This window comes from Fringilla coelebs, assembly GCF_963513975.1.
Source record: "Fringilla coelebs genome assembly, chromosome: 8".
Lineage (NCBI taxonomy): Eukaryota > Metazoa > Chordata > Aves > Passeriformes > Fringillidae > Fringilla > Fringilla coelebs.
In genome coordinates, this window is record NC_140066.1 from 19,317,120 (window position 1) to 19,341,351 (window position 24,232).

General features: G+C 43.0%; 1 protein-coding gene across 1 annotated transcript; it reads right to left on the reverse strand.

Moving 5' to 3' along the window:
* Nucleotides 1–219: 219 nt before the first annotated feature.
* On the reverse strand, nucleotides 220–15,874 carry TMEM273 (transmembrane protein 273; the record flags this gene model as incomplete). The annotated part of the gene is made up of 6 exons (XM_084210866.1): nucleotides 220–265; nucleotides 1,088–1,114; nucleotides 9,726–9,750; nucleotides 10,251–10,361; nucleotides 11,099–11,149; nucleotides 15,823–15,874. The coding sequence occupies 6 exons, from the start codon at nucleotides 15,872–15,874 to the stop codon at nucleotides 220–222; spliced, it is 312 nt and encodes a 103-aa protein (XP_084066992.1).
* Nucleotides 15,875–24,232: the final 8,358 nt, after the last annotated feature.

Here is a 24,232-nt window from a genome sequence, read left to right on the forward strand (position 1 = left end):
TTTTCCTCACACATCTCCTTCATAGACGTGCTGAGGGGGATTGCAGGCCTTTTGGGTGCAGGTGATTGAAGTTAGCTGCACTAGAAGCTCTTCCTGTAAACAATCAATCAGCCTTTCAACTAAAGAACAAAGAAAAGGATTGGTGTTGGTAGGATTCCTGCCTGTGCACAAGAGACTCCTATTGATCCTCAGACCAGGTAACTGTTGATTGCAAAAGCGTTATTGATCTCTTGTACTTTGGTTTCTTATTGCATTGCCGTCATCTGTGAAAAGAAAGAAAAATTGCAGGTTAGCAATAACTCTCTGGCTTTGCTTTTACCTGGATTATACCAGGTAAAACATCATTGTAAAAGCTGAGCTGGGAGACAGTCAGATAAAAATCACAGAAATTCTAGAACATTATTAATGGAGATGCTGGAGTTCCATTCATGAAGTTCCTTTCGCTTAACTTTTCTTTTAGAAGATGTTTCTTTGTACTTTGGAGGCATCTGTTTTTCTTAAGTGAATTAACAGAACAAATGTGTGCTTGTGGCTGTTGTGGTGACTTCCAGGTGCCATTGTCACCTGGAATCCCTAGCAGTGACTTCCAATGCCCTTGCCACCTTGCCAGTTAGGAACCCACTAGCAGCAAGCCATGCATTTCCAGGCAGCATCCCAGGGCTCCCTGCACTGCAGACACTGGACTATTGTCATTTGGGGTGCTTCCCACTGTTGCCTTTTCACAGGGTGGGAGCAGCTGAGCAGCTCCTGGATCCCTTTTGTGGCTGCATCTTCCCAGCAGTTTATAACCTGGCATGCCTGCTGCTGTGGGGCAGCTGCACGGGGCACCAGCCTTGCGAGGAGCCTGGGCCCTCTGCCAGGGAGCTGCAGGCAAACCCTGAGCAGTGTGGCACAGCACAGCTAAATGCCTGCCCTAGCCCCTGCAGAGTGCCCAGCACACCCAGGCTGTCAGTACCGCAGGGGAGCCCCACTGCCTTTGTTGCTGGGTCACCTTTCCCTAGGTGGATGTGTCTCTACAACTTTGGGTCTGCCCAGTACTGTCACTCCACCTCCCCGTGCCACCAGCACCCCCTTCCCCAGGACATACCTGTTTTGGCTTGATCCCGTGTTTGACCTGCAAAGTGTAAAGAGTGAGCTATTAATTCTGACTTTCAGAGGCATAATCGAAGGTGAGAATTCAAATGAGTAACACATTAGAGTTGCAGAAATGTGGGAACTTTTTTTCTTCACTGCTCTAAATCTTTTATTCAGTTTTGCTCCATCTAGTGTCAGTGCTTGGGAACACGATCTTGTTTGGCAGCCCTCGACTTGTTTATATTAAATCTCACGGCTCCACAGGGAAATGAACTTTATCGTAGTCCCATTCCTACAATACTACTTCAGCATACTCTGGTGTCTTTGCTAAAGAAAAATGTCACAGGAGATTTGGTGGGCAGGGACAATTCATGTTTCACATAATTTGCCTCAGCCTTTTTTCCTTCTCTGAGAGAAATTTTGTCACTTGTGCCTTTTAGAATGCTCTGCCAAAATTTTCTGTTCACAGGGAATTTACTGCCCTGTTATTGTCTGTAAGAATTCTGATTCTCATGCTTCCAGTCTGACCTGAGCATACAGTCCATGGCAGACCATATGGTGAGCCATGGGCTGGAATCAGAGTTGTTTATTCCGTTCTGCTGCTTTTCCTCCCTTGTTTCTTTCTCTGGTTTGGGGCTGGGGTGAGCCAGCACAGCTCTGTGAGGGAGCAGCGCCTGCACTGTCCTGCAGCACAGCTGAGTTCCCATCTGCCTGCTCCTGCTCTGCCCAACCCTTGGGAGATTCCAGGGCAGCCAGGGAAGGTGTCTGCTGGAATGCAGGGACAAAGGCTCACCTCCACCTGCCTGCTTGCCTGGCCACCACACTGGAGGTACCTGGGGCTTGTCTCAGCCCTCCTTTACCTGTGCTAGTCTAGCACTTTGCAGACACAAGGAATTTCTTTTAGTGACACAGCTCTGACACTACCCAAGAGGTAACAGTAGTGCAATAATATTTTTCAGCTAGTTACAGTTTGTGGCAGCTCTTTCCCAGAAAGGAGAGGCATTTCAAAATATAACCAGGGACCTGATACAGGCTGTGCTTATGAACTTGTCAAAAATTTCTTAACAAAAAATGACAGACTTTAGCCTGTGAAGTGCTACACAAAATTCTTTCTGGATCTGTAGCCAATTTTTAAAATACTGTATTTTCCTCACTTCTAGCAACAGATCAATACAGAACAGGCCAGTGCAAAGTGATATGAGCTAACTGAGGTGAATCAGCAATTGGATAAGGTTCTCCTGCCTGTGTCACAGGAGAAGAAGCTGGCAGGGAACTGCTAGGAAGGGCAGCTCCTAAGGGATTGCCTAAATGGTCTAATCCTAACTCAATTCTCTGCATATAAAAAGAGAAAAGAAGACATTGCTTGGGAGGCCAATGCTCTTCTCGATATAGCCCAGTGCAATCAGTAAGTTACCCCAAGACAGTGGCTGTCTTGCTGGTGCTCTCAGTCAATCTTCCCATTTTTGACAATGCCAGTTCCTGCAAGACAGGATAGTCCAGCCTTCCCTGGCACCTCAGTTGTAGTATTTTACCACTTCCCCTGTGCCAGACGTCCTTGAACAGCCTGATACTTCTGAAAATTATTTTTATGTTCTACCACATTGATTTTTGGCAGGGCCACTTCCCTGAGACAGTAGAGAAGGGTGACTGCCTGAGCAGAACACGCGGCTGTGCTGGGAGAGGGGGAAGTGAAGCAGGCCTTTCTCTAGACGTGGGACATCCTTTGCTCTCCTCCAGGGAGTCATGGAAGCTCATTCACAAACGCTTTGAATCGTCCATTTCTGCCTACAGGGTTAGTTATTACTCTTATCCCCAGCTTCCACCTCTCCTGTGCCAGCACAAGCATTTCAATGTCTGTGTGGTAAATAAGACTTGGGAGTCAGCCCGGTGCTGCTTTAATGCACACACAGAAACACACACAAGAACCTAGTTACTTTTCAGGCAGTGGCTTTCTGTGTTTTTCCTTTAGAAGACCATGCAAATTTTCCATTGACTCTGTGAGCCTCTGCAAAGTGTCTTTAAACCCCATTTAAATCCATATGGAAAGCCTTTAAGCCCATAAACTTCTGTGAGCTCCTGAGAAGTACACCACAGATCCCCAAGCATTTGCAGCAGAAGTCAGCATCACTTTGTGGTACTCAGTGATTTCTTTCAGCTTGCTATTTGTTCTCTGACACCAGGCTGTAAAGTACACATGGAATATGGAGAGTGGATGATTATAAGCAACAGCCAGGAGAAAAACAAACACCTGTGCTGACACTTAGTACAGGTTGTTCAAGGCAGAATTCTTGGGCAGTGAGAGATCAGGGAACTGAAATAAAATGATGCGATAGACTGTGCACATGATCTCAAAAAAGGATCTGTAAATAATCTTATGTTCTGAGATGGCACTGACAAATGTTCCTAGGATCTGAAATCAGTGATTCTTTTTTCATAAGTCTAGTGTGAACTTGTGTGCAGAAATTCAATGTGATGCACAAAAACCTGTGAGTTGGAATATGCAGGAGCTCTAATTTGATGCTGCTCTTGTCTGACCAACACCTGGCACTCTTGTCTCTTGCGTCAAGAGGCCTTGGTTTCTGTTGGTTTTAAGCTGTCCTTTAACTATCACAGCAGCTTTCATTCCTAGCTAATCCCATGTTGTCACTTCTCTGACAAGCCCTAGGCAACACAAAGCCACTCAGTTTGTTTGGCAGACCGGTGCTGCCAGGGAGCAGGAGGCTCTTTGCTCGGTGGCATCTAATATTTGAGTGACCCTGGGTGCCTGCTGACAGGGGTGAAGAGGGTACTCTTCCAGGAGCATTTCACCTTTTTTTTTTTTTTTTTTTATCCAGACTTGCAGCAGCTCTAGGGAAGGGTAGAATTACTTGTTCAGCCCTGGAATCATTTGCACCAGCAAGTTTGCCAGCAGCAACCACGATGGCTGTGGAAGGAATTGCCTCTGACAGGTGTCTGAATATTACCAGGAAAGCATTCTCTTGACTCAGCAGGTTTGGTACCAACTCTTACAATCAAATTATTTAGAGCTGCTCAAGACTAGCCTCAAGCAGTTGTGCAGAGGGGTAGGAAGGAGTAAGGATTCTTCCCAGTTTGGCAGCTCTGAAAAGGTCAACCACAAAGGCAGTCCCCAGATCTAAGAGGAGAGCAGGCGCCCTGGGCCAGGTGCCCTCCCAGGGAATGTGGAGGGTGGCCAGAAGAGCAAAAAATAGCCAGAAGTGTGGCTCTGCCCATCAGGCTTATAGCTGGCGTCAGTGAGGTATGCTGGATCATTGAAATGGGTTTAATTAATTAATCTCACCCTAGAAGTTTGCGCCATACGTGTGTGTGTAGTGTGTGTATGTATGTATGTGTGTGTGTACATATATATGTATATATAAATTGTCTTTCAGGGGCTGTTTGTGTCTGTATTCCCCCCAATCCAGGAATGGTGCTAAGCGAGCTGAGAGCCTACAGAGTGTCTTACTGCTGCTTTTTAAAGCCTGCTGTCCCCAGCATAGTGCAAGGCTTAATGTCCTTGATTTTGAAGTGTGTGATAAAAAGATTAATTTCATTTTATGGAAAGGGTAACCTGAGCCAGGGACTTGTCCAAGGTTGTTCAGAAGAACAAGTTCAGCTAGACAGGGCAGTGACAGAAGTAGGAAGAAAAAACAGCTTATTATTCTATTCACTGGTGACTATTGCCTCAACACAGAATGGGTATTGACATTTTGTTTATGTAAATGTGTATGTACAAGGAGTTGAGACAGCCATTTCTGCTGAGGTTATTTGCCCATTTTTAAACATTTGCACACACATGGAGTTGTTTAGATCATCTCTACTCGTCCTTAAATTTATTTGCAATAGCATGCATTGTTATGGCATTTGTGAAGCTTTACATATTCTCCATTAAACTCAATTCTCAGGATGCATGCTGAGGAAGCCTAAAGCAGTGAATACAGCCTTCAGCCCATCAAGCACCCACTAATCCCTGCAGTGCTGAGTGAGAAATTGGGCCTGTTCTGGTGTATCAACAGGGACACACTCATCTTGTGCAGGTGGTATCTACTCAGTGAAGTGCAAATTTTCTCCTGCCTAAGAGGACTGGAGCTCTCCAAGCTGTCTTCCATTCTCGTGACAGTTCTTCACCACTGGTTTTAGGCCACAGTGGCAATGTGAAGAGAGGCTCTGTAGTCAAAACAGACCTCACAGGAATAATTTGTGACTGATTTTGCAAGTCTTATCTGGATCATTGAAGGAGTTAAGTGTCATTGCTCACTCTGTTTTTTCTTCTATGTAAACCAGCGATAACTTCTGAAAAGTTTGTTGATGTGATGATTGAATTGTACATAGAAAATCCTCCTTGTCAGAATGAAAGACCTTGTGAAGGTCTGCTTGGGAATCCAGGAGGGGCAAGTAAAAGAACAGCTTAGGGCATCACTGAGGGATGTTAAGAGAATCCATTCACACAGAGGTGTGAAAGATTCTGCTGAATCTACATGACTGGTCTGCTGCAGATCCAAGAAGATCAAACTGACTGCATAGTTTAAAATATTCCTGGGAGAGGAAAAATAAAAATAGGCTTGTTTTAGGAGAGTAAGGATAGGTGCAGGCAACTTGCTGCTGGGCTGTGGGCTGAACTTAGAGTGTTACCTGTGGATAGCTGGTGCAGTATCTGAGGGGCTGCAATGCATTCCAGTGCCCAGCATCCTGGGAAACCTGTGCTCTCCATATCAACCCTTTTCTCTTGTGCACCACTCCTCCAGTAATACTCTCAGACAAGGCCAAAGTCTATTTTTTTTCAATTCATATTTACTTAGGGATTTTGGTTTGTAAGTTTTGGAACCATTTTCCAAAGGACTCCCATAAGTGGTTTTTTCAAGTACCCACTCTAGCATCAAAACAAGATCTCCAGTTAAGTTTATTTGAGAGCTCGGACTCCAGTGACTAGACAGACACTGTCTCTCATTTGCAGGTGATGGGACCTGTGTGTGTGTTTTGGCTTCCTGTTTGTTAAACTATACATTCTGCAATTCACAGTGCTAGAGACCAAGTTTGGATCAGAAAGAACTATTCTTATGTCCAAAACAAGATGTTTGTCCTTCTATCTGACTTTAAACCTGTTTGAAGGATATGACATTTTTAGATCAGATCTTGTTCACTGTCACTGCCTGTCAGGCTACAGACCTGAACATGACAAAATGCTAGGAAAAAAGACTCCTGGTTCAGATGTTTGGGATGCCACAGTTCTGGTAGTTGAAGAAACTGCAGCTGAACACCTGCAGCTCAACACTGAAACCTGCACATGATTGCCCAAATCTAGTCTTTTCCATGCCATCCATCTGTGATGTTTATATTTTCAAAGTGGACAATTTTGCCTCCTATGCAATGTCTGGCACTGTTTTTAGTGAATTTTAGAACATATTAGAGGCTTTCAAAGTGCAGTTACATTCCAAGACCTGCTCCATTCACCTGAAGAATGCTACAATTCTCAAAAGTATCCTGTGTTTCCCAAGCACAGTCTAGCAAAGTAGAGAGAAGTTGGTCCTTGAGAAGTCAGGAGGGAAAATGTAAGAGGATATTGAGATGAGGCTTTGGGTAGGAAAAGAAAATCACCAGAGCACTTGGCAAGCACCTCCCACACTCCTCTTCTCTTCCATAAAACATCAGAAGAACTTGTGTATTGCATTTAGAACCTGATTTTCTACTGAATGAATGACACAGAGTCCTGTAGAACCCAGTGAATGGTGTGGGCAATTTTGTGTGTGCTGTTGCCAGGATGTGTTGACAAGAGATTCATTTGTGGCAGGTTTAAAATATGTACCTTTTCCTTTTTAGTAAACATTCTCTGTCTCTCCACCCTTCTCCTTGTCTCTGTATGTCTCTTTCTTTGTCTCCTGTCAAAATAAATCTGGCTGACATGCACTGTAGTTAACTCAAAATATTGCCAGCATTAAATGTGCCCAGACATTTTTATGAATACATTAAACTTGCATGAAATTTTTAGGCATTATAATTTACCAAGCTTACACCAAGATGGCATTTGATACTGACATGAGCTATTAATTAAAAAGGAGGACGTTAAATAATTGTCAGTTGACATATAAATTGCTGTTTTGTTGGCAGACAGAATCTTGCCTCAAGCCTTTTTCTTCTCAAGTGTTAGTAAATATCCCATTGAGTTTAAGGGCAACCCATTGTGAATTGATTGTTTAAATCTTAATGTTATGTACCTGACTAAATAAAGTGGTAAATTCTGTTAATTATTTCACAATGAGCTGTCAGTGGCACGTGGGGATCGAAACAAATGTGTTTTAAGTATTTTGGAAATTGTCAAGGGGGATGCATTCAAATACTTCCTGATTTTAGTGAAAATCTGTTCTTGGAAGGGGTCAGTTGGGTTCAGTACCAGCTAATTGGGGTTCTGACACAGAGGATGATTATCTGCATCAAGACCTTCAGCTGATATGAGGCTGAGCAACTCCACTGGCTATGGAAGTTCAGTGCTGGGTGATGCCCAGCAAACAGAGTATTTCCCAGCTAGGGAAATATTGAGTGGCTGGTGGCATTTGTAGGAATAATGATGTAAAATTTAAAACAAAATTTGGCTGCAGGTGAATTTGGTTGAGTGTTCTATCAGTGGGATTAAGTATTTTTTTTCCTGAACAAGCATTAATAATCATCTCTGGTCAAGCAGAAAATGAAGGTGTTTGCAGAAGATTTGCCAGTTCTCCTGTCCAGTCCTAAAGGGATGGTGTCTCTTAACACTGAACGGGTTCCAGGTTGTCTTTCCCTATGGGATTCAGGATGGCTATATGGTTGCTTGGAATAAATCAGGTGATTTCAGACTTCATCAGAGCATTTTCTAGGACTAACCACAGGTCTAAAACTTCCATGAATTAGAGTTCCCTAGGGAACTGAAGCAAGTAGGTAAAATCAACTTAGACCTAATTATCATATGTGTCTCTCCTGACCTAAAAAAATCCGACTAAGTATTAGTTAATTAGGGGCATTTTTAAATGTTTATTTAGCTCTGGCAGTACTTTTAGTGCCAGAGGTTTCCTCAAAACCAGCAGAAGGCTATTCTCTTTCCACTGATTATTACCAGTATTATAGAATCCCAGAGAGTAATACAGAGATACCCTGAAGTGAATGAGAACAAAGCTTTGCTAGTATATTACTGATTACCACAGCAGAATTGAGAAGTGCACTGATTAAGAAGTGACAGTGGATTTTTAAGTTTTTTTCTACTCAGCCATAAAAGTGTCATCTTTAACATAAATAGTTTTGCCCCAAAATATTGTGGAATTAGTCTGTCTCGCTGGTCAGTGTCAGTGGCTCTAAGGCAAAACGTTTCTGTACTGTGTCACGCTTCCAGCCTTAAGACCAGAATTTTGTTATGAAACTGGAAATTGCAGTCTACCTTTTAGCAAATGCCTGTAGACTGGGATAAGGAAACATCAAAGAGGTCAATGTAAGGTCATTACATTGAAGACATTAAATTTTGCTGCCACCACAAAGTCAGCCACTTCCCCTAGAAAGATCAGAGGATGATGTAATAAACGTTCAGACTGTCTCTGAAGGAAAATATGACACATAATAAACAGCAAAGAGAGCTAGAGAAGTCCAGTGTGGAACAGTTCATAGATCATCCTGTCTGCATTTCACCCAGGCAGTAAATCTACCACTGCCTTCTGTGTTTCTTCTTGTCTTTGTCCTCTCATCCCTTTATTCTCTTTTCTCTTGACTCTGGTCTCTGGCTTTTCTGTTCTGGCTTAGCTCTTCCTCATGACTTTCCCGTTCATGGCTCTGTCTACACTGTCCTGAAAGCATCATAAAGTTTGCCAGGTATTCTATGTTTGTTATTCTGGCTTTATCATAGTCCTAATCTATTTCAGGTTAACGCAGAGATTGCCAGAGTCTTGTCAGAGAATGGTGTGTTACTAAAAAAGGAAACATTTTGTGCCAGTTACACTGAAAGAGTGTCTCCCTGGGAAAATAACACACGCTGCAGGACTGGGGGCCTTCTCTGTCAGGCACACAAAACACTGAAGCTGCTGCTGCACAGGGTGTCCTTGCTTTGGTCTTTAATTCAGTGTTTAATTCGGTTTAATTCAATGTTTACATATGCTGTGCTCTCCATATGAGGAATGGCTGTGGTGGGGACATTCTTCTATCCAGCTCCCTGAGAGAGGCCAAAAGCCATTTCTGAAATCATAGAGTACAGCTGTTATCTTCCCTTGATGAGAATGCTCTTTAATTGATGTTTGGAGGTTTTTAGTCACTTATGAAATGTCTCCAAGGGACACAAAAAAAGCGTCCGCATCTGTAGGTTACCATGAGCCAACAGAGCCTCAGTCCAGAGTCTCTGCTCCTGTGCATCCCTTCCCCACTGCCTGTCCTTGGGGCAGATGCAGAGTGGCCATTGCCTAAGAAGGCTGGCACTCCTCTCTTGCTGGTGAACTGGTCAGGTGCTCATTTTCTTGTGTATTTCTGAAACGTTGAAAAGTTGTTAGGAGAAAATTCCTTTTCCTGTGCAGATTGACTAGATATCCCAGTCCTCTAGAGGCTTACCATGTGTATTATGTACACTCATCCCAACATGGGGAAGCATCATGCATAACGAGAGAGAGAAATTAGAAGTTGTGCATAACAGAAAACACAGTGACTCTTACCTTCTATCCATTTTGCCATCTGACTCTAAAGTGAGAAGAGGAAAATGTGGTTAGTTGAGAAACAAGGAACAGAGTGGGGATAGGCCTCCACAGAATTTGTGAGAAGGCAACCAGGAGTACATATTTACAGCTAGTAAAGACACAGCCATCCTTTCTGAGGCAAAACTCTTTGATATTAGTTGTGTCATGCAACTTTCTTAAAGCCCTTCTTGATTGTTCCAGCTGGAATATCTCATGACAATTTTCTCAGACCTGTGTCTTAGCTAATACTTTTTCTGGTTTGAGTTCAGTTGTGGCATATCCTTAGGGTATCATGAGAAACAACTTTGAGGCTAAAGAGAAGACTTGGTGTAAGTCTGCAGTTCTAGACAGTCCAGCAATTCAGAAACTTTCTAAATAATTCTTCACAGGAAAACCAGAGCTGTTGTGTATACACAGTTCTAACACTGAACCTCAGATCTGCTGTATCAGAAGATGAGGAGAGCTAGATCTATGGAAAAGGCATCAGGAGTATTTTTTTCTTACCTTCAAAGACACTGTCAATCATTTTGGCTTTAATCATGCAGATTATTACTGCTACAAAACCGATTGCTAGAAGTGCTCCCAGAGTAACTCCTATGATAACATATGTATAATCTGCAAATAGTGAAAAAAACTCAGTGAGTACACATCTTTAAATAAAAAATACATTCTTTGAGTTTCAGATGTAACACAGCCCTAAAAAAAAATGCTGAGAAAAAAATGCTGAGCCAGAGTAGGTGGCTGAGGAGAGTCTGAGTCTGTTCTTTAAAATCCCTGGGTACAATGAAGCCATGTGAACCTGTGGCTAAGGGGCTCAAGGGTGTTTTGTGATAATGAATAACTTGAGCTTTTGGTGTGTGCTGGTCTCAGCTGAGTTTTAGAGCCAGGGCTTTACTTTTACCTCAAAAGCAAAATCCCCCATCCACACTCCTTTGCCAATCTGAATCCTTCCAAACTGTTATTGCTGCTTCCAGATATGCACATGCACATATCCACCTTGCAGTCCCTGGCCTCCTGCCTTGCCCAGCTGCTCTGCCTCTCTAAGTCTTTGCTGGGAGGCAGGAGAATTTGAAAGTGTAAACTATGTGTTGTGATTTGGCATCACTGTGTGTACACAAAGGTTGTACAACAGGAAGGGGGTGCCTGTGTTCAGGATCTGGGTCCCATGCTCTGTCCTCATACACGTAATTTAAAGAGACAGTCACATGACAGGACTGCAGCATAGGCAACTACAAACTCCCAATGTTTATCTTCTGCACTTACAAAGTGTACACAGTCTTCCAAGGACATTCAGTTTTGTTATTTTGCCTCTAACTTCCTGTCAGGAAGTGAAAATCCCACCATGAACTCACCTACTTCCTCCTCTGGGTTTCCAGAAGCATGCACCTTTGCTCTCCAAAAATCTGGAATGGAAATATTTTAGCCTGTTAGGACATTGGGCAGAATTCCATTTCTTCTGGCTTTTTCCAAGGGGGTAGTTGATTCTAATAAATCCTAAGCTAGAATCCAAGCCTTTCTGCAGTAGTGAAATGTTATCAGTCAAGTTAATGAGCACATCCTAGAAGTGTGTCCACACTCACAGAAATGTGCCAGTTTTTGACCAGAAGAGAAAATACAATTCCAAAATTTTATGTTGCCTTAGCACTGTTTCCATTCCATGGTTTTGTCACTGCAAGCCAGAGAGCTCTATACAAGAGAAGCTGCTATAAATCAAGGAAAATATTACAGGTGCACTAAAGCTAAAAAAACACACTAATAAGTGAGGAAATGGCATAGCCCAACATCCCTTTTCCCATGAATCCCAATCCTGCCTGGAGTTCCAGTCTTCAGAATGTGATTTATTGCTGGCAGAGAAGAGTCTTTTCCTCTTGCAAGCAAATTTTGTAGGCTGGAAACAAACCTTTCCAGAGAGTTCTACACCAAACTCCCTGTTCATGAAAAGGACACCTCCTGGCTCTTCCCTGCTCCATAAAGCCACGGAGCCTCTCTGATGCTCAGAGTGTGCAGGCCCTCAGAATGGAGTGGCTTTGAAGAAAACAATTCATCCCTACATACTTTAGCAAGAAAACAGAATCAACATTTTTTTAAAAATGAGAAAAAGGAGAGGTTGTGTTTAGTTTGCTTATTATAGGAAATTGTTAAAAATGTACACTTGAATGTTTTCTCAGTGCAAGGATATGTTGAAATTGTTAAAAATGTACACTTGAATGTTTTCTCAGTGCAAGGATATTTCCACTGAGGCATTTTCAAGTAGCTCCAAGTGATGTAACTGATGTGCAGCCTCACGAGGTGCTGGGCCATGAGAAGGCTTTGAAGGCAGATCTGACTCCTGCATTCCAAACCTGAGTGCTGCTCAGCTCCTGCCTGCTGCAGGTGCTCCAGGCACAGCACGAGGTCACTGCTCTTTGGCCAGGGTGCCAGTACAAGGGGTACCTGCTGGGGACACAGCTGCTTGGCACACAGCATCAGCTTCTCATTGGCATTCCCCACCATTGCAGGAATTGGGAGGGAGTATTGTCTGGCTGAAACCCAAGTAGAATTTGGGTCTTAAAAACACTCAGTTTTCCTACTGCTGAGGTGACCAATATTATAAGTCCCAGCTCCTCCCCTCCACATTTAGTGGAGAAAGAATTTTATTTTCTTGAGATTTTGGAGTCTGTGCTTTCATTTGTTGTCCAGTAAAATGAATGCTAGAAACATGATTACTTTTAAGCTTGAAGTATAATCCTTACATTACAAAACAGAGCATTTTGGTATCTTTACCAAAGAAATAATTTTGTCTCTGCTTCTCAGACTGCTAAAACTCTTGAGCTGAGTGTGGGCCCTGGGGCTTCCAGGATTATGCCAAAAAACCTGATATACTGGGTGGCTTACAACAGATTTATTTTTATTTCCTGGTCTTAATCACATTTCTGTTCTCAAATTTTAATAAATTACAAATCAAGCTTCAAAAATCTGGAGAAGAGCTTAAAAAATTACTGAGTTTTAAAGCAAATATATTTTGGGAACTATAATTCAGAGCAGAAAGTCTTTTTTTTTTCTTTGCCTAACTTTTCTTCATAATGAAAGTGTCTGGAAACTTATTTTGTGCAAGAAGAAATGTTTTCTCTCCAAAACCTCCATGACTCTCAGAAGAGGTGTTGTAAGGGGTAGAGAATCTATGCTTATACTGGCTATACTAAATGACCAATATCAAAGTTATAAAGATAAGGAAATTTAAAGAGAACAAAAAGCTCTAAGGCTACACAGTAGGCACAAAAAGCATAGCTTCTGTTTTTCCATATTAAAAGCAAGTCTCTTTGCTCTCGCCTGTGATTTTATTTCATTATAAATTAAAAAAAAACACCTTTCTTCCATCCCCTTAATTATTCTTTGTGCTCATATGAAAAATGTTTTAAATTCAAGCATAATAAAAGTGATATTGTATTACTTTTATTATCCTAATGATCATAATACATAGACCTTAATGTATGCTTTCTAATGGAATTAAACCAGTGACAGATTATGTGTTTTATGGCAGAAATAATATTTTACATGGAATATTTTATGTAGGTCAGTTTAATATATTGAGATTAAATTATTAGTTTCTTTTTAAAAAGGGAGGGAAATTCCTGAAAACCCACAAGACTAGGGAGAATATTTTCAATTCATTCTTGCAATATGCTTTTAATTAAGGTTTAATATCATTTACTGGATGCTGTTTAAATACCATTTGCTTTCAAAGACAGTGTTAGGTGGATTCTATTTGTTTCCATTTTTTCTTGGGTGGAAATAGGTGGATTAACTAATTCAAATACACGTTTTTCTGTTTGATCTTGATCTTATCTGCAGTTTAGATCTTTTGGGGACATACAAAAACCTCCCATTTGGGGGGGTTAGAAATGATGGCTTAAACTCTGCAGTGCTCTAGTCCTAGCGCTGGACTTTTGACTCTCTGTAAAGAGTTTAGATTAACTCTCACGTCTTGAATAAACCCTCTGGATTTGCAGAGTACTTGCTCCTGTGTGGAAGAGCCTAGCAGATGAATTTGATACCCAGGCTTGGGTGACTTGTGGATCATTTTTCAAAGAGCCCCGCAGCCAGTGCCGCTGCTCTTTGCCCTGTGCAGTGCGCTGGCTCGGGCACGGCGCGCAGCTGGCACAGGATGGGGATGTGCCCCCGGCTCCGGCAGCACCGGGAGCCTGCTGAGACACCGGGCTGCGTCCCCAGCCGCCGGGGAACATCTTGGTGAGTGTGCTGCTGGCACAGCCGGCAGAGACCGCAGGCTGGATGGGCCCTGCTCACAGGTGGGGGCACTGGAGAATGCGCGATGTGCGGGGGCAGCCGCGCACGGTGAGCTGGGCTGGAGCCGGGCTCCCGGCGGGGAAGCTCTCCCTGCCGGCTGCAAACACTCTGCACACAGAGCATCGCTCTGCAACGCGGAGCATCGCTCTACAACGCGGAGCATCGCTCTGCAACACAGAATATCGCTCTGCAACGCGGAGCATCGCTCTGCAACACAGAATATCGCTCTGCAACGCGGAGCATCGCTCTGCAACACAGAATATCGCTCTGTACCGCGGAGCATCGCTCTGTAACACAGAATATCGCTCTGTAACGTGGAGCATCGCTCAGCAACTCAGAGCTCTAACAGAGCATGGCTCTGCCACTGTGGTTACCCGCTGCGAGGTGGAGCTGCTGAGCACACGATGGAGCCGCAGATAAATTCCCTGCGCTGGCAGCCTCCAGTCTGTGATCTCGGTGTAACTGGGCAGAGCCAGCCCTCCCCAGGCCTTCCTGCGCACAGAGCCGAGGAAGAGAGCAGAGAGCAGCCTCTGTGTCACACTGCTGGGCTCGGGCTCTCTGCGACGCAGCTCTGCTCACGCGGTGCCTTGCCCAGAGGTCAACTCGGTCAGGAAAATGGGGCAGAATGCAATTTATGCATAAAATCAGGGAGCAGGAAGAGCTCAATTTCCCCACCGGATTAGGTATTGTAAACCAGCCATAACAGCAATGTGTGCCTCGTCTTTCTAAGTACACAGCATCTGCCTTAGTCCCCTTGCTTGTTACCTCCTGCTTCCACAGGAGGTAACAAGCTTCTTCCAACAGTTCCTATTTCCCTCATTGCAACAGATAATAGCTGGTCCGGTGGCTTTGCAGCAGCCAGGAGCTCACTGCCATTTGTAATTGAGGCAGCAAAATGGAAAGGAAGCAAATCTCTGGGAACCCCAGAGGCAGGGTAGAGCACCGCTGCAGATCTGTGCTTTGCAGAAGGTGAGGCAGGAGCGCATACCCAGTGGGTGAGAGCAGGAATACCTGGGCTGCAGGTGGGGCAAACTGCTCCTGTGGGATTCCCCCAGTGTAGGTGGTGATTTTCTGTGACTGCACGAAGCTGGGTAGCATGGGAGGAGCTCCTTAGGTGAAAGCTGAGGCTTGCCACCAGAGGGTGGTGCCTGCCCCCTTACCAAACGGCCAGGGACGGCAATAGCCCCTGGAACGGCTGCCAGCTCCCCCTCCCCGTCAGACCGCACTGTCCCAGCGTTCATGCGATCCCTGCTGGGGCTTCCTAGCCATGAGCCCCACTTGTTCCCTGCACAAAGTGGAGATGAGTAAGAATGAAGTAAGACACAGGTTGTGAGAAAGCGCTGCTTTGGGCCACCAGGGAGAATTACAAGGAACGTGAGTCTGGAAGATCAGTAAGGGAGAGGTGCAGAGTCCAAAAGCAGCTTGTACCCAGCATGCATGCAGGTCAGTTTTCCCTCAAACTCTACTGAAGTACTGTTTCCTCGACAGGGAGAAGGAAACAAAGTGCTAAACAAGGTGCTCAGCAGGTGCCCATCTAATCTGCAAAACTGCAGGCATTTAACTTAACTGTGTCTTCTGGATTTTGGCACAGCTGAGCCCTTTGCACCCAGAAAAATAAACATGAGCTAGAAAACTCAGCAAAATACCCCTCTGGCTCAACAGATGTTTTTTCTCCAAGAAACAAAGTTTTACAGAAGATATAGACAATTAAACTGGGGAATAAATAAGCCCATCAAGCTCAGGAGTAAAAGCTCTCAGAAATAATGGAAAGCAAATAAGTTAGATCACTTACGTAAGAGAAGAAATGCTGTTGGTGCTGATATCCAGCTTGTTAGTAAGGTCATTATGAAGTTGTGACACCAGAGTGGTTTCACACACGTTTTCATGAATTTTACTCTTCTGCAGTGCCTGAAAAAAAAACGCTGAAGCAGGTCACATGATTATTGAGAAACAGTCACATCCTGAGTAGTTAGATTTGCAAACAGAAGTTCCCTTTTTTGGGTTTAAGCTCAATACGTAAACAAACTTGAAAATGTTTTGTGGAGAAGGTGGACAGCCAACAGCACAGCCTAGTTCAACCATTTTGCTCTCTAAGGGGCCTTTAAACACTAACACTTATTTTTGCATATGGAAAATGTCCTACCACAGTGAATTTGTTCCTGCTGAAATCTTCTAAATCTGTGGATAACCAAGTGGATTTTCTGTCATAGAAGAAGAGTTTTCTGAGGCATTCTCTTTCAGTATTGCTAGCTTTCTTATGAGCTCCACTTGAATGCTATCATGTTTTCAGCAGAGCACTCATTTGAATATTTCCCTTTCATAATCAGCTTTTTCAAGAGTAGAGAAGCAGCACACTATGGCTGCTAAACTATTGCAAGCCAGTTCCCAGACAGTAACTTCTAAGAAAAATGCCTTGATGTCCCTGTCCTATTTTGCTGTGTGAAGCATTGGCACAACTGATTGAGTGTGGCAGATGTCATAGAAAGTATTTGTTACTGCTTTGACCTGTAGTGTTGGTTGGTGTGCACACACACGTCTTTGTGTGTGTGTGAGCGTGTGTAGCTCATTTTTGCTCTTTCTCTGCTCCTGGTTCTCTATGGAATCAGAGTTGGAAACACCAAAACCAAGCAAACAAAAATCTCTGCACCAGCCGGATGGGAAAGATAGGACCCTTGTAAGAAACCTCCAGTGTTTTTGGACCTCGTGTTTCATCTGCAAATGATCCCATGCTTCAAGGTTCCTGAAGAAGTAATAACAAGAATGTCAGCTTGCTTGTTTTGTTTTGGGGTTTGGTGGTTGGGTTTTTTTAATTTGGGGGTGGTTTTGCTTTATTTTGCTTTTTGGGGGATTTTTTTTGCTTCTGATGGTCCAAATCAGCAGTCTTAGGTAATTTCAGTGTTTCAGAGAAGCAACTAAGCATCTGAGAATTTGGATAACCTCTCTAAAGCTATTGGCTTTATTCCATTGCTACTTTTCCATGACTGCTTCAAAGAGCTTAGCTAGGTGACTGCACACAACTCACTGTGTAAGCTTCACTGTTCTTGTTGACAGCAAACCTCCAGCAAGAAAAAGCACTGACCAGAGTAAGACAGACTTAATAGAATCCTGCTTTGTAACAGGTTTATTCTGATTCTTGACCAAATTGGGAAATGTGGTTTCAAGCACCGTCATCATTATCAGCCTTCCCCCTGTTCTTCACCATCCAGCCACTGGGTAGGATATATATGTTTAATTAATTCTGCTTTTACCTTCGACCTGTAAATAGTAGGAGTAATGTCAGATTTATACGTTATATGAATAACAAGGATTTCTCAGGAGACCCTGCCTTGGTGAAAGAGGCTAACTGTAATTTTCAGCTGTGAGTAATTGTATATAATATAATCCTAAATGATTTTTCTTCTGTAATTTCATTAGAGTTTAGAAATTTAATTAGATTTTGAATCACTCTGAAATAAAGTAGCAAAACACCCAGAGACTAAGTGCAGTGGTTATTTTGTCCTCCGAGGCCAGAATTCTTGGTCTCAAATTGGCATGTGTTCATTAGGAGGAAGTTTGCAGAAGTTCTTGATATATTATTGTCTTTCAGAACGGACTCTGAATAGGTCTTTGGAGAGCATTAGAAGAGCACACAATTATTATACAGACTCTTTTTGAGGTTTAAGATCATCTGCCTTTCATATACTTAATAAAAATACGCCTCTAAAGTTGTTTAAGAAACTGTGGAGATAGGAAAGATGCTACTCCAGTGCCTCAGTGCTCTTCCTGGTTTATTAGCAACTCCAGTACCTGTGTATGATGATACAGAGAGGAGCTGTTTGCTTTACTTTAATGATTAGGTAGGTTTATGGTTATTTTTATTGCTACACATATGAACTGTCATGGTGGCTGTAATTAGAGACACACTAAAATGCTGTTCCTTCTATTCCATCTGAGGTTCAAAAAAATCTGTCCTGGCCAACTTTGATTCTCTCTGGAATTCATTCTATGGGCAAAAAATGGACTCAGATGTCACTAATCAGCATGAAGCAGAGACCAATGCAACATCTTATGATAGCATGGGGTGCCACGATAGTTGTGGGCTCAAAAAGGAAATTGAATTGAATTAAAAATTGAAAAAACCAAATGCTGTAACATGAAGAATTTTGGCAGGACAAATCAGACAGACAAATACACAAAAGCTCTCTCAATAATGGCAAGCTAACCTACTTGAAAAGAAAGTAGTAGGTCCAGTGCAATGGGATGCAGTTCCAAAGTGAAAAATCAAAAAGAAATGCCCTATATTAGCAGAATATTCTGTTACAGACTGACCCATACAAACATTGCTGCCTGACTCATGTCAACATCCTCTGTTGACAGGATTCCAGATCCACTTCAGCTGGACACCGACTGAAACAGTTCCTTGATCTGGTCCAAGGGATCATTTCCTTTGTTTCATTAACAGCTCTTGATGAGAGCTCATCACCACACAGATCCAGTCCTCAGCCTCAAATATATGCTTTCAGAGTGTGGCCAAGTAAATCTTGAGTCCAATTGAAAAAGATTCTTGGAAAAAGATTGAAAGATTTTGTGCACTTTGCTTGATGGATACCATGGTGATTAGACAACCTCAGGCAGCCTGGTGTGTGTGGGTATGCTGCCTTCCATTAACATGTCACGTCACATCATGGAACAAATTGAAGAAAGCATGTTCAGGCTGGCTACTGCCAAAAAATCAAGGTGCTTTTGCTGTGGGCATCCAGAACAAATGGAAACTATGCTTGAAAACTCACAGCTGCTCTTCCTTTGCTATTTTCTCCATCACCCCCTCTGTCAGGACTCTGAGCTGCTGGGACAACTGGAAGGGATTCCACATGGCAGCAAGCAGCAGAATCACAGATGTCGGGTGTGTTAACAAAGGGAAACACGCCTGCACCAGTTATTCAATGCTTTCCTCCCTTGGTGTTAAGGAATACTGTGGGAAACCATTCAGCATTCCAGTCTTGCTCCTTTTTTATTCCACCCCATCTCTCTTTCCTTTTCCATGTAAAGTAATGTGTTAGGTTACAGAGATGCTGGTACATTTTTAAAATGTGCTTTCTGGATTTTACTTGAGGGACAATATAGCTTGGCCCTGTTACCAACTCAGAGAGGTGCAAGGAGGTAAAGAAAAGCCTTGGGACCTGTACTCAAACATCTTGTGTTCATCAGGAAAGACAGTGCTGGAGCAGTCTCTACATTATTTGTCTCATTGCTGAAATCTGAGTGAGCAACTGGAGGAGATTCTTCCACAGGTTGTATATTCTCTGAAGCACTCTAAGTCCCAGTGGAGATACTGTAGTATTTGCAGAAGTGCCAGAGGAACTGGGATGCTACAGGGGAAGAAACAATCCCACAAAGCTCATGAAAGAATCACTGTGGGAGAGTTTGGCTCTCTGAGCAGTGAGTTTTGGACTGGGTGACCCTAAATGAAGGGCTCCAGTATTCACTGGGTGATAGTGTCTGGTCCTCTGGTTATCTCAGTCACTGGAGGGGTGTTTGTTGATAAAGTTCCTTTACTGAGGCAACACTGCTGGAATTTTTCCTATGTAGGTATTCATACAGCATGAACAAAACATGCCAGGCAGCCTGCCTTTGTCATTGTTGCATATTCTGATACACTCAGCTGTGTCTTAAAATACCTTTGACGTGTATGGTGATAACTTAGAAAGCTCCTAAGCAACCTCTGAAAATGGCTAGGTGCTTACTGTCTGAAGGTGGAGGGTGAGGAGGAGGGGCAAAATGCAGAGTAAGAGGAAAGGGTAAAGTATGTCCAATTTCCATCCAATATTCTTGTATCTCCTGTATTCTGTATAAGCATGTTGGACTTTATTAAAAGGAAACCATGGTGAGTTTCCTCCAAACGATCTACAAAAGAACATAGGTAATGGAGTAGAAGAAACTTTTTTTGTCTTTCCTATTTCAGGTGTAAAATAGGATTTTCAACAGGCTAAATCTTCAAAAGAAAATGTGCTGTAAGAGTGGAAAGGTTGAGCATCTTTATGACAAATGAACTCCTGAAAAACACCAGTTGTTCCCTTGTGAAAAATGTAGATTCAGTGCTCCATAGGAGTGGCAATTCAGGTAGTTCATGTCCCTGTCATCCCCTCTTGGCTGGGTCACCCACTGAATTGCATTCTCATGATGTGCTGTAGCCAGAGAACAGAATGATCCATTGCACTGCACAGCAAAAATTTGATGTACCCAGGGATTTTTTTTCTTTTGCTTGTCAGTTCAACCATCAAAAGAGGGGACATGAAATGTGAAATATGTAACTTCTACAAGAAAGCCTGGTTAGTTTCTGGGTAGAAATGTTCAGCTTGTGGTTTTGGGTGTGTGTGTATATGTGTTTGTTTTAGTGATAAGGAAGCTTTTGCTGTCAGACTGCTTGTCAAGAGCAGCTATGCCTTGTGAACAGTGGACAACTGGGCTCCTACAGGTCATTTATATTATTCCTTGCATGCACAAACATGTTGCACTTTACTTTTGAAATCCTGTTGTCAGAAGCCAGTTTTGAATGTACATAGAGCAGAGTTACTTGAACAAACCATGGAGTTCCTATTCAAAGGAATTGCCACTTTCTTTATAATATGAGCAATACTGGTGACATGACATTAGACCTAACTGTATCCCATTTTGGTGCCAGCTAATATTTGTACTTACACAAGGCATTTAAGAAGCTGGGACTGCTCTTGACATAAAGCAAATGTTGCATCTTTAATGGAATATAAGAGGCATAAACAAGCTAATCCCTTCTTTGGGATTAGAAATGTGGTTTTTTTCCTTCTTTTACATCTAAAAGTGCTAGAAGTCATTAGATATCTTCATAAACACCATGTTAAAGTTAAACAACCATTCAGTTAAACAACCATTCATTAATTTCCATGCAGATTCCCCAAAACAGATTACATTATTGGCATGTGAAAACAGTCCTTTTGCTCATGTGCACAGTTCTGTGGAAAGCTGAAAGCTTTCAGCCTCTGACAGAGGCATTCAGAAATCTCATCTGTGCATGGTAGGGCTGTGCCTGCCAAAGCGAGTGGAAAGATGTTTATAGACAAAGGAAGAATGGCACTAAAATTCAAATTTAGATAGCTGAAGTAAGAGAGTTAAATATATTACCTCCCTTCTTTCTTTAGTCCCTTATATATACATATAGGGATGTAAAAACTTGTTTCAACTCCTTCAACAGGAATTTAAGTATCTACATTATGGTTTATGATAGAATCTTAGAATCTTATAGGATCTAACCTATGCTATCTTTCTGATGGATGAAGTCTTTCCTATGGAGGTAGAGTTAATGATAGGCAGTTAGCAGAAACAGCATCTCAGTGCAGAGGCACTTTGCTAGTAAAATCATCACTATGCCTGATCAAGTGACAGCCAAGGCATTCAGCTTTTGCTGTGTACTGTCTGCCTACATCACAGCCCAAATTAATCTTATGGGAGGCATCTGTAACAAGACTGCCTTTCTCACTGAATCCTTGCAGCACCACAAGTTCTGGTAGATGCCATTCCCCTGCATTGTATATCTCTATTGAGCTTTAAGACTCCTGCACCCCTCACACAGAGCCCTGAGTGAATCAGATTAATTTGATTATATCCTTAAAAGCTTTATGTGGTGGACAACAAATGCGAGGTGGTCCCTGATTGGCATCTTATGTAAATGTAGTTTTCATTGCTCTGTAGAAATCAAGAGCTCGGCCATAACATATTTCTTGATTTCCTTCCCTTTTGTTTGTCCCTGGCCTTGTTTATCAGTCTAAAGATGTTTATCAGATGAACCAGGTCAGGGGCAACATGGGGTTGCTTAAAGGTGTTGATGCCATAGGGGGAAGCAGCAGAACCAGCATGTGAAATATTCAAGGGCTGACTTCGAACTATGTGAATTTGTGATATGCAAGCTGCACCAGGAAAGGGAATGTGAGGTTACTGCAGTCACTCAAGGCTGTGAAGATATTTGTCATTCCAAAACCATGCTGTTGAGGGCTTTGGTTGAGGGGGAGCATCAGGGAGGGTAAAATAGAAAGTGGAATGTAGGTTCTCAGGATTGCTATAAAGAGGCACAAGTGACATCATGACAAACTCCTCTGTTTCTCCCCCAGGGAAGAGCTGGAAACAGTACTCATAACATTACCCCTGATCTCTTGGTGTGACTTTCACAGGGTGTGTATAAATCTGTTCAGTGTACTTGGATACCAGCTTAGGCTGGGACTCCTGTGTTCAAGGGAAATCTGAAGTCCACTTTGGCCCCTCTTGGGCTCTTATTTTCTCTGTGGGCTCGCTGGCACCTGAGTCTGGCCCATGTACCCCAAGTCTCTTTGTGGGTTCAGCTAAGCAAGGGCTTGCAGAAAGAGGAGTGAGGAAGAGATCCCATCTACATGTCCGTTTTGGCTGCAGAAAATCAAAACCATCCCCTTTTGGTGATGACTGTCCTTAAATGCCACCATCCACCACTGGGATGCCAGGCAGAGTGGTCTTTGCAGTGGTGTTACTCCTGCAGCCTGTGGGGGTGTTTCTGCCTACAGCTCACAGCTCTAGGTTTGCCTAGACATTTCCAATGCCAAGACATGTCCAATGCCTCTGGACATTTTTCATGTCCAGTGATTAATTTTTACTTTTACAGCATTTTACCATTATTTTCTTCTCCTTGGCTATCTAAGGAAGTCACACCTCAGTAGCACCTGCCTGGAAATGCAGGCTGGGCTGGAACTGATGCACTCTTGACTTGCTTGGATCCATTCTCATCTCTTGGGATCTTCAATATTAATTGTCTGTTTTCTCCTTTTTTGAGCTTTTGCCTTTTCCAGTCCAGTCCTTTGTCTGTACTATCACCTAGCAGTGAATGCAGATGCAAAAGGTTTTGCTCAAAATTTATTTCCCCGATGCCCAAAGATGGACAAAACTAATAAAAATTTAAAAAATAATAAAAACCTGAGTCAGAACCTGCTGTAGTGGTGGGAAATTTCTGACTTGAAAATGGAAGATTTTTCAGTGGTCCACAAGTTCACATGGTCTGATACTGTGATTAAGGGAGGCAAGGGTTCATTTTCAACATCATAGAATGGTTTGGATGGAAAAGAACCTTAGAGATCTTCTAGTTTCAACCTCTCTGTCATGGGCAGGGGGACTTTTCACTAGACTATGTTCCTCAGAGCCCAAACCAGCCCTGAACACTTGCAGGGGTGGGGTTCCCCCAACTTCTCTGGGCAGCTTCTTGCAGTGCCTCACCAGTTCCAGTGCCTCACATGTCTTGATCCTTTGGCATTTGATTGTCTAAGTCATGCAGGAAAAATTCTTGTCTGAGTTACATGTGCACAGCTTAGTGTGTCACTGCTTTATCTTATTCTGTTTTCTCTGTGACTGAGGGATTTCTAGATTTCTCAAGTCACCAGTAGGACCCCAATCCAGCAATGTTTAGACATCAGTAAAATTGCAAGGTGTCTTTTTTCTTTCAGGACTCTCCCCCATGAAGTCCTTTATGATAAGCATTAGGAGGTCATTCCTTCACCCTGGCAGCCTCTAGTGGAGTGAAATGCCATAGGGGGAAGCAGCACTTTTACCAGCACTTACCAAGGATTATTAACAGCTTAGTTGGGGCTTCAGTATTTACTTGAAGTTGCAAGGATGCAAGACTTAGGGAAGCCGAGTCTGATCATTATTCACTTCTGAGACAAATGTCCATGGAAGAGGTTGGTACAGTCCCTGGCTTGTGTGTGAAGCTGGGAGCAGGGTTTGAGGGGGTAGGGATGTAGGGAGGCCATGGGGGAGGGGGGGAATGACAGTATCAGAAGTGAGAAGATTTAAATAGCTGTAGGAGGATGCTGATGGCCACAGAACGGGGGCAGGGACACCTTTGACTACAGCAAAAGTGGCATGACATGTTAAAGGAGAAAGGAATTGCAAAACTGAGGGTCATGCTTAAGCTACAGACTATGAAGTGCCATGTCTGGGGGTGGGCATGTGGGACTGATGCTAAATGAGTAGGTATATTTTGTAAAGCATATTTGAGGGCTCTTAGGCTAAGGAAATTTTAGATGAAGTTTCAGATGTCAGGTCAGACAAGGGGACAGAGATATAGCATAGCAGCAATGTTAGTCTGAGCAGAGAGCCAGTAAAAGGGCTTGGCTCATTCTACAGAGCAACCAAGCTCATGCAGCATTTTCCAAAGAAGCCCTGTAGCAATC